The 15142-nt window shown below is 44.6% G+C and overlaps 1 protein-coding gene and 1 pseudogene across 1 annotated transcript; one reads left to right on the forward strand and one right to left on the reverse strand.

Moving 5' to 3' along the window:
* The first annotated feature begins 2048 nt into the window (after window positions 1-2048).
* LOC136525711 (uncharacterized) lies at window positions 2049-2708 on the forward strand. Its single transcript, XM_066518602.1, has one exon. It carries the CDS (start codon window positions 2049-2051, stop codon window positions 2706-2708), a length of 660 nt encoding a protein of 219 aa, XP_066374699.1.
* Window positions 2709-13616: 10908 nt separating this feature from the next.
* On the reverse strand, window positions 13617-14613 carry LOC136529693 (replication termination factor 2-like; annotated as a pseudogene).
* Window positions 14614-15142: the final 529 nt, after the last annotated feature.

Below are 15142 nucleotides of genomic sequence, written 5' to 3' on the forward strand. Positions count from 1 at the left end.
GGTGTGCTATTGCATGGATGCCATTCGCTTGAATGGTAATGTATGGATCAATTGCCTCTATGCTAAGGTAAGTGTGAGTTGTGAGAGCATGACCGTCCAACAATCGGTCTAGGGGAGAGTTAGTTGTGGTTACTAGGAATATGTACATGTTTCATACATGTACATATGAAGGTACTTAATTGTGGATATATCTGTCAGGGTAGTTTTGGATATCAAAGTATATATATTTCGGGGATGTATATATGGAGAGTATCTTAGTTTACTACTTGCATTGTTAGCATTATATCTTGTTGGGTTGGGCTACAATGAAATTTTCTATAGGTACGCTAACAACGCACCGTGTAGATCGACTAGTTACCGCTATTCGAGAGAACGTGTGTATGCCACCGCATATTCCTGCTAGAACTTAACTTTTCTTAGGTTTGTGAGGACGTACGGAATGTGCATGCATCATATTCACTCATGTCATTCATATTGTAGTACTCTCTCCCTTATAACTTACTTATGCCTACCTTGAAAAATAATCCTCTTATGAGAGTTGCATCTCTTTTGATACAGATGGCCGTGCCCATGTTTCCTCCTCGTAGCAGCACCTTTTTGGACCAGTTTGGTACGCCTACCTTGCTTTGGAGGGTGCTAAGCTCAGTTGGGTACCCAAGGCACCTCGTTACACGTGGGTGCAGATATTGCCATTTGGAGAGGTGCCATGGTACAATGTGACCTTGGTGGTGCCACAGAACCCCACGAGACCGCTGTGGCATGGGTGGAGCACCGAGTCTGATGGGCAAAGCCCATGGGAAGCCATGCAGGTTGCTGCCCTTGAGGTGCTTATGGACATAGCATAGAGTTTCGGAGATGAATTAGTGGGTGGACCGGCTATATCCATTCTTCGAGTGGCTCCTACAGATGTTGAGTGGACTCAAGAAACTGGCTAGGCCTTGGTTCGAGGCTGTGGTGAACATGTTCAGAGCGATAATGTGGGATTGAGTGCTATGATGGCTGTCTTGAAGCTTTGTCGAGTTAGGCAGGACACCCTCTCTAGAGTGTTAGAAGAAGCTAGTAAGGCAATGGCAGCCCAGTACAAGTTTAGGTTGTGTGCTCGCAAGTATCACCGTAGGGTGGAGGCATGTGGGCAAGCTCAGCTGAAGGTAGATGAGATATGGGGCATTGCAAATTATCGCCTGCAGCAGTGGGGGCAAGCAGCACGCGAGAGAGATGAGCTTCATAACCAGCTTATGAACCCCATAGAGAGAGGCAATACAAGAATTGGACCGTGTGACCCGTCATAGAGATGCAGCCCTAGAGTTGGCAGATGAAAGGCATCAGGGATGGATTATGGCTAACCACAATGCTTTTCAAAGAGAGAATGAGCTCCAAGAGCAGTTAGAGGAGCTTCAGGTTGAATACCATCACCTAAACAACCGCCTATTTCCTATTCCTCACCCTCCACCAGTTTACCCAAATCTTGGACCTCAAGTGATTGAGGTCGATGAAGAAGAAGCGGACATGCAGATAGATGTCAATGCAGCTGAACCTACAGAGGAAGAGGAAGAGGAAGATCCTAAAGAAGTCCAGGGCATTTCCGATGTGGACAGTGACCACTTCGATGAGTAGTTAGCTAGCAAGTCTCACTAGTTTAAGCTTTTGCAGCCATTTGTGTAATGGACCAAGTACTGTGGTAGATGTTGGATGTACCTTTTAATTCAAACTTGGCATGTAATGTACCTTAATCCGCTCCCTTTAGGATGCTTATCTGAGTTGGTGAATTTTAAAACTTGTCATGTTGGAATGCACTGCGAATGGCGCTAGTAATCAATTGATGATGTGGTGATTGGAGAATGAATTATTGCCTATATTTTATTGCATGAATTTTACATTCTCTCTAGTAAATTCAGTTTGGCGTAATTACATTGTTCCTCTCCAATGTGCTAACATCACCAATAATTGCTGGTTGCGTATTGTTGTAGATGCCTCGCACTCGTTCCACTGGTGCGGCTAGTGATGATGATGATCTCTCACCGCCACCACCACCCACACCAGCGGAATTGATGGAAATTCTTGCTGAAGGACAGCACACTATGGTTGAGGCTCTCCGCACGATTGCAAATTATGATGGCCGTGGTGCACGCCAAGGACCAGAACCAAATCAGTATAGCGACTTCAAAGATTTCCTTGACACTAAACCACCGATCTTCAAAGAGACTGAAGAGCCCCTCCAAGCTGATGAGTGGTTGAACACTCTCGAGCAGAAATTTCGTTTGCTTTGCTTGACTAAGGTGCTGAAGACTGAGTACGCATCTCACCAACTGCATGGGCCAGCTGGTATTTGGTGGAGTCATTATCAGTCCACTATGGCCGCTAATGCCCAAATCACTTGGGATCAGTTCAAGTATGCTTTTAGGGGAAATTATGTTCTTCCTGGTCTCATGGCAATCAAGCACACTAAATTTATGAAGCTAATCCAGGAGAACAAGAGCTTGAATGAATACCTGCAGGCTTTCAATAACCTTGCAAGGTATGCTACTGAGTTTGTTGACACTGATGCTAAGAAGATCACTAGTTTTAAGTGGGGACTTAGCCCTAAATTGATGAAGGCTATGGGAAATTGTAAGTGTGCTACCTTTAATGAGTTTGTTAGTGATGCTCTATCTCAAGAAAACAACAATGCTATTTATGCTTGCTTCAAAGAATCGCAAGAGAGCCTATGAGGCGGGTGCCTCATAGTCCAAAGCTCTAGTCACATCTAAGGCTCCATTTCAGTCCTCCGGCATCAGCTATGAAGTTCCACCCGCCGCTGAAGAAGAATCCAAGCAAGACTGGATTTCGTAAGGACTTTTATAGTTGCTCTTCCAAAGGGCACTACTAGTCAAGGCAGCTCCAATGTTCCTCCAAGCAACATGCCATGCTAGAACTGCAACAAGCCAGGTCACTGGGCAAGGAAGTGTCCTTATCCTAGGAAGAATAACAACCAAGGTGGTCATCAGAGGTAGGTGAACTATACTAATATTGCTGATATTTCTTTAGGAGAGGTAGTAACTGCTGGTAAGTTTCTAGTTGATCAACACCCTATAGTTGTACTATTTGATTCAGGTGCTTCACATTCTTTTATGAGCCCTGCATTTACATCCAAGTTTATGCAGAAAACATATACTGTTGAGGGTGAGGGTTATTGTATTAGGGCTGCCAGTGGTACTATCCCCACAAAGCTAGTTGTTGGGGGTGTCCGGCTATCTTTGTGAAGAAGAAGGATCAATCCCTGCGTATGTGTGTAGATTATAGGCCTTTGAATACCGTCACAATCAAGAATAAGTACCCTCTGCCACGCATAGATATCTTATTTGATCAGTTGTCTAAAGCAAAAGTCTTTTCCAAGATTGATTTGAGATCTGGTTATCATCAAATCAAAATCTGACCTAAGGATATTCCAAAAACTGCCTTCTCTACAAGATACGGTCTTTATGAGTATCTTGTTATGTCTTTTGGATTGACCAATGCTCCCGCACACTTCATGTATTTGATGAATTTGGTGTTTATGCCCGAGTTGGACAAATTTGTGGTGGTGTTTATAGATGATATCTTGGTCTATTCTGAGAATGAAGAAGATCATGTTGAACACTTACGAGTGGTTCTCACTAGATTGCGTGAACACAAGCTTTATGCTAAGTTCAGCAAGTGTGAATTTTGACTTCGTGAGGTACCTTTTCTTGGACACGTGTTGTCCGATGGTGGAATTATGGTGGATCCCACCAAGGTGCAAGAAGTGTTGGACTGGAAGGCTCCAATCTTGGTGTATGAGGTTCGGAGTTTTCTAGGATTGGCTGGCTATTATCGTCGCTTCATCTCGGATTTCTCTAAAATAGCCAAGCCTATGACTCGGTTGCTGCAAAAAGACATGAGGTTTGTCTAGGACTTTCAAGTGTGATGTAGCTTTTCACACCCTATGAACCCTTCTAACTTTGGCTCAAGTTTTGGCACAATCAGGACATCGAGAAACCTTTTGATGTGTTTTGTGATGCATCCGGACATAGGTCTAGGAGGTGTTCTTATGTAGGAAGGACGAGTTATTGCTTATACCTCTCGCCAACTTTGGAAGAATGAGGTGAACTATCCTACGCATGACTTAGAACTCACTGCAGTTGTCCATGCTTTGAAGGACTGGAGACATTACTTGCTTAGGCAATGTGTGTCACATCTATACTGATCATAAAAGTCTTAAGTACATCTTCACTCAACCTGAGTTGAATATGCGTCCGAGAAGATGGCTCGAGTTGATCAAGGATTACAACCTCCAAGTGCACTATCATCTTGGTAAGGCAAACAGTCGTTGCAGATTGCCTTAAGCAGGAAATCTCATTGCCACTCTTTGATTGAAAGTGACCTCGATTTGTCACAACTCCTACATCCTGTAGTCCTTCACAACATCATTGTCAGTTGTACTCTTTAGAGTCGAATTATTGAGCTATAGAAGATAGATCCAGGTGTGTTCCACATCAAGCGCAAGATGAAAGAACAAGAAACCAAGCATTTTCGGGTAGATGAGAATGATGTGTTATGGTTCAAGGATAGGTTAGTGGTTCTAAAGGATTGAGAGCTTAGAAATCAAATCATATCCGAAGCACATTCCTCTAAATTATTTATTCATCCTGGTAGTAGCAAAATAGTATCATGATTTGAAGCCTCATTTTTGGTAGGACCAAGATGAAGAAAGAGATAGCCACTTATGTGGCTAGGTGTGACACTTGCTGTCGAGTCAAAGCTGTGCACATGAAAGCTAGATTGCTTCAAGCCACTCTCTATTTCGGGTTAGGAAATGGGAGGAGATAAGTATGGATTTTATTGTTGGACTCCCTACTACTCAGAGGAATTTTAACTCTATTTGGGTGATTGTAGACCGTCTGACCAAGTCTACACACTTTATTCCTATTCGCGTAGATTTTCAGTCCAACTGACTATGCTGAGTTGTACTTCAATCAGATAGTCCGACTTCATAGGATACCTCGCACTATTGTCTCTGATAGAGGACCATAGTTCACTGCTCGCTTTTGGGAGCACTTACACGGGTTATTGGGAACTAAGTTAGTAAGAAGCTCCACCTATCATCCACAAACCTCTGGCCAAACTGAGCGAGTGAACCAAATCTTGGAAGATATGTTAAGAGCGTGTGTAATCTCATCTAAGGGTTCATGGGAAAAATGGTTGCCCCTAGCTGAATTCTCTTACAATAATAGTTATCAAGAGAGTATCAAGATGGCATCGTTTGAAGCTTTGTATAGCCAAAGTGTAGAACCCTCGTTGAATTGGGTTGAAGCCGGTGAAAGGAGATATTATGGAATTGATTTTGTTCAAGAAGCCAAAGAAGAAGTCTGTACTATCCAAACCCATATGGCCGCATCTCAAGCTAGGCAGAAAAGTTATGCCGATCGCCGTAGAAAACCTATCGAGTTTGAAGTTGGAGACTTCGTTTATCTGAAAGTCTCACCCATGAAGAGTGTCCAACGCTTTGGTGTGAAGCGAAAGCTGGCGCCGAGATATGTCGGTCCATTTCAAATTATAGGATAGAGTGGTAAGGTAGCATACAAGATCCAATTACCTCCTGAGATGAGTGCTATCTTCAATGTCTTTCACGTATCTCAGTTAAAGAAATGTCCTTCGCGTCCCTAAAGAGAGAGTTCCACTGGGGGATATCAAGTTAGAATCTGATTTGACTTTTGAAGAAAAACTAGTCCGAGTAATTGACACTCGTGAGCGAGTGACTCAGAGTTGGGTGGTCAAGTTTTACAAGGTCATGTGGAGTCATCAGGGCAGTGAATGCAATGCAACTTGGGAAAGATAAGATTATTTGAGAGAAAGTTATAAGGAATTCTTCAACAATGGTACGCTTGTCAAATCTCGGGATAGGATTTTTATAAGGGGTGAGGGCTGTAACACCCCTGGTGTTTGGCTTCCACATTTGCACTTGCATTTCATAAACATGAGCATCATTCATCCATGCATGAGCTTTGATTGTTTGGAACATGCTTTTGAAACATTGCAACATATGTTTATATTCCATGTGTGTTTGTTTTATGAAATGAATAGTGTGCAACACTCAAGTGCAACATTGTGCAACTCGTTCTTGAAACATGTCACATACTTTAGTGAAACATGGTTAGTTAGTACTATGCAACAAACTCATAAACATATGAAACATGGCTTTGAAACAAAAGTAACATTTCACTTGTTCTTCCTTGTTTCAATACATGTGATGCTTGAGTTTTGTGTGATCAAGGTGTGGTGTGGCTAATTATCCTCTTAAACAACTTAGCTACACTTAGAATGTCATTAGGAACAATGTTCATGTTGACCATATTGCCTAATTATGCTTTCAAGTAATGGTTTGACTAGTGTGGACCCATAGAGCTCTTTTGTTTGACTGTTTAAAAAGTACAACTTAGAGTGTTTGCATGTCTGAGTAACCTAAAGTAAAGTTGTAGAAAATTATATAAGAAACAAAAGTTATTTTATGACAATCTCATGAAAATGTACAGAATATGCTCAAAAATGGCCCACAAGTACAGTTTTGAGGTCTATTTAGAAACTCAGAAATTTTCTAAGTCAAAAACAATAATTTTAGTTTCGTGTACTCAACTTTGGCATGATTTTACTCATGATTCTTTGAGAATTAGACTATGATCCTTTAAGTGATATTGTAGATGGTATATAGGGCTTCAACTTTTATTTATATACTTTGCGCTAATTCTTCACAGCATTTGGAACATGGACGATGCCAAGTTGCCCTGTCAGGTTCGGACTCGAAGCTCTGAATCGCATCTACAGTAACCAACCGACTTCAGCATTTCAGCGCCGTGCGTCGCCGCTGGCCTGACCGGCCAGGCCATGTTGGGCTGCCGTGTGCCAACACATGCCCCATCGTCTGCCTTTATTTCCCCACGCTTCCATTTGCATTTCCTGCTCCTCCCTTCTCTCCCCGCAGCGTCCTGCCGTAGCACAGCACAGCGCGAGCACGCCGCTGTCGCCATTGCTGGCCCCCGCTCAGTGCCTCGTCAGCTCAATCACCACCATAGTAGCTTCGTTGTACTCTTACCGTCGTACCACACCCACATTTGCTCGTTTGAATCGCACGATGAGCTTGTTGTGCCGCACGCGGGCCTCGCCGTTCTTCTGCCACCGCATCCTGCCGCTGTGGCCAGCTTCGCCTCCGACCGCCACTTGCTTAGGTAGTGTGTGCACTAGCTTGGTTGTGGTCTCTAGAGTCTTGGCTGACCCTTGGATCGAGCCCTCATTGCCTAGCTCCTGCGCCACGCCATCGAGCCACACCGCCGTGCCGCCATGACCACCGCCATCATGCTTAGCGCCGGCAATAGGCCGAGCTAGGTAGCTCTGTAGGTACGCAATGTCATAGGGATGCTCATCATGTCGTTGGTGTCGCCGGAAAACCTCGCCGTCGGTGAACTCCGATCGAACCGCATCGTCTCGTGTCCGTGGCTCTGTTTTCTGTCACTGACGCGTGGACCCGGCTGACCGGTGGACCCCGGTTGTCAGTGACTTAAGGATTGAAAGCTAGTTCAAATATTTCAGTTTTGAATATTGTATTGTAAAATTTATATCTCTAGTTTTGTAGATCCAAATCGGGTGGTTCCAATTTTGTTAGGATCTTGGTGAAGTGTAGTATTTAGGAAAAATATAATATTAGCACTTATAATAGAGTTTCTGGAAGAATTAAATTGATACTTGAAATGTGTTTTTAAATGAATGCAAACTTGTTTAATTTATATCTAGAGTTCCTGTGCTCCAAAAATTATGAAATTTATATGGTGAGTTTTTCTTGATGAGTATAAGCTCTGGTAAAAATTTTAGAGTCATTGCATGAATTGTTTTTGAGTTATAGATTTTCCTTTTATAAATAGGTGATCCTTGTGTGAATTTTTATAATTTATCTATGAATCGAATGCTCATGAAATTTATTAGGAGGTTGTCCTAGTTCCTTAAGGATGCTAAGAAAAATATAAAATCTATTGCTTGACACTTTTCACTAGGGTTTCCTAATTATGCTATTTTAAGCCTTTATGCCTTATCATTTTTGTGTAGGATGTTATACTTGTTCAAATGATGTGAAATTTTTATAGTAGCCTACTTGGAGCATGTAGTACCTACTATAAGTTTTGTAGATTAAATGGTGTAGTTTTCATATATATTTATTATTCCTCTTAAATAATTAAATAAATTAAGAAATGCATTAAAAGAAATGAATTGGTGGTGAACACTTTACTTTCTGGTGTTATTTTGATATGTGTGATGAGTTAGTAAAGTTGGTTTTGTCCATTTATATGTTTGCCACGTAAGTTAATAATTATTCTCTTGTATTATGTCTTTCTGGATAGTTCTAGGAACTTTGCAAAGTTCACCATGATAATTTGGTTTTCTAGGAAAGTGGTGAATACAAAAGTTGTAAATAACTTATGTATCTAGCTCCTATTAAAATTTGGTGGCATTTGGCCTAAGTAGTTTAGGAGTTACAGTCGTTCAAAGTTGGATCACAGTTTTGCTTGCTCTCTATCTTTGGACCTGATTATGTGGTTCTATAAATTCGACCTGGTAAAGGTTGGAATCAAGCCTTATGGTCTAGGAAATGAATTGTAGGCAATTTCATAAGCTTTCCAAATTGTCTTGTTGCTTGTCATTTCGATTTGTAGATCTTCGGTTATGATTCAGTTTACTATACCACTGTATAGTTCCCTGTTTTGCTGAAATACGAATATTTGTGTGTATGCTTTGTTGCAATGTTCTTGTTTAGGTGCTAGCCTAACTTGAGAATATGCTTAGGTGCAGATGCTAGGTCCTTAACTGAAGATGAGCAATTGTACTATTAGTTTGTATAAACTTGGTAAGTTAAAGTGATATGAATAGAGCTTAAGTTAGAATATGCGGACTGCAGTAAGCATGTGCATTCCCCGAGCATCCCTAACTTCGTTCATGTGCATCCATGATATTTATCTTGCGCATACATACAATAGGTGTGCCGGAGGGAGTGACTGCTTCTAGAGCTCGAGGGAGCAAGCCAGGAGGAGGAGCCTGAGGTTTCAGGCAATCGATGAAGCAGCCGCCGAGGAGGAGTTGCCCGTGTGCCCTGACCACTGCCCATCCTCTTTTCTGAAAGGCAAGCCCTGGAGCATATTAAGTCTCCCATGTTTTTACAAATGTCTTGAGTATCTTTTATTATTGTTGATAGCATTAAGTATAGGAATTGGTTGGAACCAATTGTTGCATTATATATCTATCCTTGTCCTAGATATCGCACTTGAATCCTATTTAAGTTCAGGAATAGGTTAAATGCTTAGCTATGCTTAGTGCGGTAGAAGTCGGTTGACTTCCTGTCACCTGCAAGCTTTAGGATAAGGTGGATCACGGTTGGCTATATTTGCTATCGTGGAAAAAAACCATGTTAATAATGAATTAAGACTGGGCGGGGTCTTGTGTAGGTTTGGACATAGTGACTCTGTCTGTGTCGTTTAAGGACCGATACGCTGTATGTCCTCATGTCATGTTGAACGCAACTTAACACTTAGCTGGCTGGATAACTCGTTCCGATCCGTGAAGCCTAGTAGCTTGATTTAGGCCAGGGACACGAGTAGTTGGTCGCAATCTAGATGGTAGTAAGGATGTGCGGAAAAGCCATTGGCGTAAGCCCAAGGGCAGGTTAAGTCATCGAGCACTCATGGCAGAGTGATTCTCTGATTTTGTAGGCATTGATCGGACCCGCGACTCCTGAATTGTACCAAAGGTGACTTGTTTGCGACCCTGACGGGGGAAGCAGGGTTTGTGTTAGGAATACCCCTCTAGTTGGATAGGAATCGATTCGAATCGTCGTCTCTCCTAGATAGTGAGAACTTGACTGAGCAGCGGCAACGTAAATTCACTTAATTTAACGATATGGTTAAATAGAGAATGATGATAATGTTGTCCACAGTTTATACCTTCTATGGTTAATAATGTTTGCATCTTAATTAAGTGATTGCTTAGTATAGGTGCTAATATAGATGACAGGTTAGTGGCTAAAAGTCACTGCTAGCTCAGGTTAAGAGTTGATCATTACTATTTATGCTTTTCCATAAAAAGAAAGTATCAGTCAGATCCACTACATTATGCTATGCATGATCCTTGGTATCAATTATTTTGGTTTTCGATGGGTAAGTCTAGCTGAGTACATTCTCGTACTCAGGGTTTATTTTCCTCTTATTGCAGATGACCTTCTTTATCAGGGCTTCTGTAAGTACTGTCTCCACCCGGCGGGTGACGAAGACTAGATCATGGGCATGATCTCTATTTTATCTTATCCAAATGCTTTTGTGGGATGTGATCGGCAAGCTGGTACTTGTATTTGAACTCGTGTGTGTGAGTTAAACTATTTGCTTCCGCTACTTTATAAGACTTGGTTTGTAATAACTATGACTCTGATGTGTTGTAATCTATCTAGTGAACTGTTTGTGAAATGTTGTAACGTGTGATGTGTTATGTTGAGTTACTGTGATCTTGGTTGTATGCAAGTTAGTTTGAAATCCTTCATGGTTTTAGTTGACTACCGGGTTTATATGGGCTCAAGTGCGAGAATTTGATCGTTTCGGCGATCGTTTTTGTACTTGTGCTCTTATAAATTGGACGGTTCTACGACAGGGGCAGGAAGCGAGAGGTGAGGGAGGAAGAAAGAAAGGTCAACGGTTAGGACGCCACAAGGTCTACGATATGGCTCCGGTTGGTCGACAAGGAGTTGGTGCTTGGCAGGGTAGACGACGCCGGGATGGCGAATGCGATACGCGAATAAGCGAGCGAAAGCGGCGGTCGACGGGGAAAGAAAATCATGAGCGGACAATCATTTTTTTCTCCGTCGTACACAGATAGGGCTGAAAACACCCGTGGTTATTTTGTCCTGACTAGTATCCCAAAGGTCACATGGATAGGGCAAATTCAGGCCTTGTTTGGATGCTCACGTATCCAGCTCAATCCACACCCTTGTATCAAATTCTACGCTAAATTTCGCATCATGGAATACACATCTTCAGCAATTTCTTGTCTATAAAACAGTCAACAATGAAAAGAAATGATGTATCAGTTAGAATACTAATAGTAACGTTAATTATATATTTGCCACTTAGAAATCCAATGTATCTGAGGTTGCATCAGCAGTTTCAACTTTAAAATAAATCAGTGCACTCATCAGATAAACAAGATCAAATAGATCGTCACATACGCATAGATCGCATATGAAGCTATGTTTATTTAAACAAGATCAGATTTCAAGCAACATATAGTAATCTAATATAAAAATCCTAAAAACAAAAAATATAATGTGCTCCATTCAAACTTTTTTTGAGGGGTGCTCCATTCCAACTTGGAGTAAATATATGGGTGTAATAACCAAAAGGTTTGAATGGACCACATCAGTCTTACTCCCTCTGTCCCAAATTATCTGTCGCTTTTGGTTTCTGTGCCGCAAATTTAACTCGATTTGTAAAAAATATGTGCAACATTTGTATCTCCAAATAAATTTATTAAAAAACTAGATTCAAAGATCTTTCCAACTGATATCAATTATGTACCATAAATATTAATATTTTTTAATATATATTTTATCAAAGTTATTTCTCAGGAAATCGAAAACGACAAATATTTTGGGACGGACGGAGTATATCAATTTAGAGCACAGGACAACAACAACCAGCAATGTTAATCGATGTTCAGTATGCCATGAGCATTAGCAGGTTTGTGTTTCCAATGGTTCACCAGAGCTGCACTGATGCAGTTCACGTACAGCACCAGCACAATTAGCAGACCTACAAAAGTTTGTGTGCCATAACAGCACCATAGCTCTGCAATGTCAATTAGCAGGACGCAACGTCGATTAGCAGGAAATGGTATTGGGAAAAGAATGTCAAACTGGCAATGTTGATGTCCACAAAACCGCATACTGTCCACACATCCTCACTGTTGAATTCCATGGATTACATCTTTTGTGGGCAATACATAAAAAAATTACATATGGACTTTGATTAACTGTACTGTGGCAACAACAACAATGAAGACCACCGTTTGTCTTTTTTTTGGGAACCATTAGCAATGCATACAAGTAACAACTTTATTCCAACACAAGCTGCTACACAAGATCAACTATTAATTGCAGATTCCACACATCATTCATATGATGAATTTAACGCTGCTCTGACAGCCAAAATATGATCAGGGTCGCCAATCAAAGATAATAACACCGCCAGATAAAGCGACCAACATTAGATATGAGTGAGGCAAATCAATACAAGAGGATCACCTCCATAAAATCGTATCTCCTTGAAATCCGACTTCCTGGACAATGTGAATGTGGACGCATACACTTCCTTATTGGCATGGGCTGGCACATGGTCAGCAGCCTTGAAGCGCTTTGCTGAAGCTGTCCTCACCCTTCTTCCCATTCTCTAACTTGTCAGCCCCGGCTGCCGCTGCCGTAACAGTAGCAGCATGCTTATTCCCACTGAGGTGGCATTTGGATACTCATGAGGTCTGGGATAGGGATACGACGGTGGATAGCATGAGGTGGGTTAGTGAAAGGGTTGCTGATTTTTTTCCTTAACCCATGTTTGGGTTATTTGTCTTGGGATAGGGTTAGGTTGTAGTCCCCACTGTAAATAAAAAAATCAAAACACAAACTTCCTTATCTTCCTGCTGCCCTGCACCAGCACTATCTCCGCTCTGGTACACGCCTGAGAGACGTGAGGCTCCTTTCTCCGCCCGATACTAGAACAGCTCCAGCGATACTTCTGCTCGTCGCGCGGAGCGACTTCCTCAATCCAGCAAGTCCGCGCTAGCTGAGTTCCGCGCCACGCCCGCCTAGTGCTGCCCCTAGCTTCCCTCCTCCGCTGGATGTTTCTTGTGCCACCGTGCGAGGCGAGAGGCGTAGCTTCAAATCTTCTCATACGGCTCCTCCTCACCGGTCGGTATGATAGGGAGGACACACGGTCCATGGCACGGGGGTGGCGGATGATGACTCGGCGCCGGCGCTCGGAGCTTCTATCCAGCCATAACCCACCCCTCACGGTGGGATAGGATCGGTGGGTTATGGGGGGGATAGGGAAATAGTACTAGCTGGAAATCTGATCCCATGTTTGGATTTATGGAAAGGGAAATATGGAGGGTGTGGGTTAGGGAAATGAGGTGCTTATTTCCCACCGATCCTATTCCACCGTGAGGGGTGGTTATGACCTAGATAGAAGCTCCTAGCGCCAGCGCCTGAGTCATCATCTGCCACCCCCGCGCCATGGACCGTGTGTCCTCCCTATCATACCGACCAGCGAGGAGGAGTCTCACGAGGAGATTTGAAGCTACGCCTCTCGCCTCACATGGTGGCGCAAGAAACATCCGACGGAGGAAGGAAGCTGGGGCAGCACCTAGGCTGGCGCGCGTGCGGAACTCAGCTAGCGCGAACCTGCTGGATCGAGGAAGTCGCTCCGCGCGACGAGCGGAAGTATCGCTGGAGCTGTTCTAGTATTGAGCGGAGAAGGGAGCCTCATGTCTCTCGGCGTGTACTGGAGCGGAGATAGTACTGGTGCAGGACAGCAGGAAGATAAGGAAGTTTTTGTTTTGTTTTTTTATTTATAGTGGGGCCCACGGCCTAACCCTATCCCAAGACAAATAACCCAAACATGGGTTAAGGAAAAAAAATCAGCAACCCTTTCACTAACCCACCTCATGCTATCCATCGTCGTATCCCTATCCCATACCTCATGAGTATCCAAATGCCACCTGAGGCCATTCCCCACCTTCTTATCCTTCTTCTCCTTCACCTTTCCCCTCTCCTCCTCCATCCTCTTCCTCAGCATGGCCACCTCTTCTTCGGTCCCGTTGATGGGCATCTTGTCAGCCTCATCAAACTCCTTGTGGCAGACCAAGCACGCGGACTGTCGACGACCTCCTTGAGCGCCTTCACGCTGAGCACGTGGCCGCACCCACCCGGAGCGCGAGGAACTAGTACTTCCTGTTGAACTCGAGGCCGGTGATGGGGCATTGGAACCGGACTTCCTCCCCTGCAGCGTCGGCGTCCGGCCTGGGGTGCAGGTGGATGGGGATCATGTCGCGTAGGCCCCGGAATGTGGGACAACGCCTCGACGAGTGGCTCCTTGTTGTAGAGGTTGCCGAGGCGGTTGGCGATGGCGGGCGCGGCGAGGGGCTCCTCGGAGAGTGCGCAACAGGTGAAGCGCGAGAGGCGGGCCTCGTTGGGGACTTGGGGTCCACCTTGTCGGCCTTCTTGGTGAGGTACATGGAGAGGTAGCAGTCGCGGGACTCGACGCCTGTGGCGCCGCCGTCGCTGTCCCCCGCCACGGAGCGCGTGGAGGCGGAGCTGGACGGAGGCCGACGGACGGGAGCGCCGACACCGGGGAGGACGCCGACAGTGGGCGACCGTCGACGGTGAGGTAGTAGGATGAGGAAGGGAGCGGAGAGGAAGCCGAGGAGGTCGGAGACGGGAGGTGGGACGAGACAGGTGAGGTACTACGGGGGCAGCGCCAGGTAGTCGAGGTGGAGCACCACGGCCCGAGCAGTGCCAGAGGCCGGTTGCGCGGAGCCGGCCATGGCGGGCTAGGGTTAGGGTTAGGGTTCCGGCGAGGCTGGCTGGATCGGGGGGGGGGGGGCATAGGAAGGTGCGAGGTCGGACTGAAGACGATGAGGAGAGCCCGAAAGGGGAACCAAAATCGATGCGGGCTGGGCGCGGAGCCGTATTCTGATTCGTGAACGGTGAACCGACTGTTGTTGTGGGGCCTAGTGGACCGGGCCGGGCCGGGTCACGGCGGAAGCGAAGTCGGCGCACGTGACTCGAATTTGGTGGGTTCACTGCGCCTGGGCTCTGAGACGGCGAGGCCTGCCAGCTGCTTTTCTTCCAGAAGCCAGAAGGAAGTTTCAAAAAAAAAAAAAAAAGCCAGAAGGCAGGCTGCAGGCTGTCTGGCTGAGGCTGACGAGATTTTCCAGTTCTTCGTAGTATACACGGTTTCAGTTGGAGAGCACACGATCGCGGAGATGCGATTGTTGTTGTGCTGCCGCCGATAGTCCAGCGACTCAAGCCAAGAACCGAGTTTGTTGCCAGTCTAGCCTGTGTGACCAAGCA

This window comes from Miscanthus floridulus, chromosome 19 (genome assembly GCF_019320115.1).
Source record: "Miscanthus floridulus cultivar M001 chromosome 19, ASM1932011v1, whole genome shotgun sequence".
NCBI classification, from domain to species: Eukaryota; Viridiplantae; Streptophyta; class Magnoliopsida; order Poales; family Poaceae; genus Miscanthus; species Miscanthus floridulus.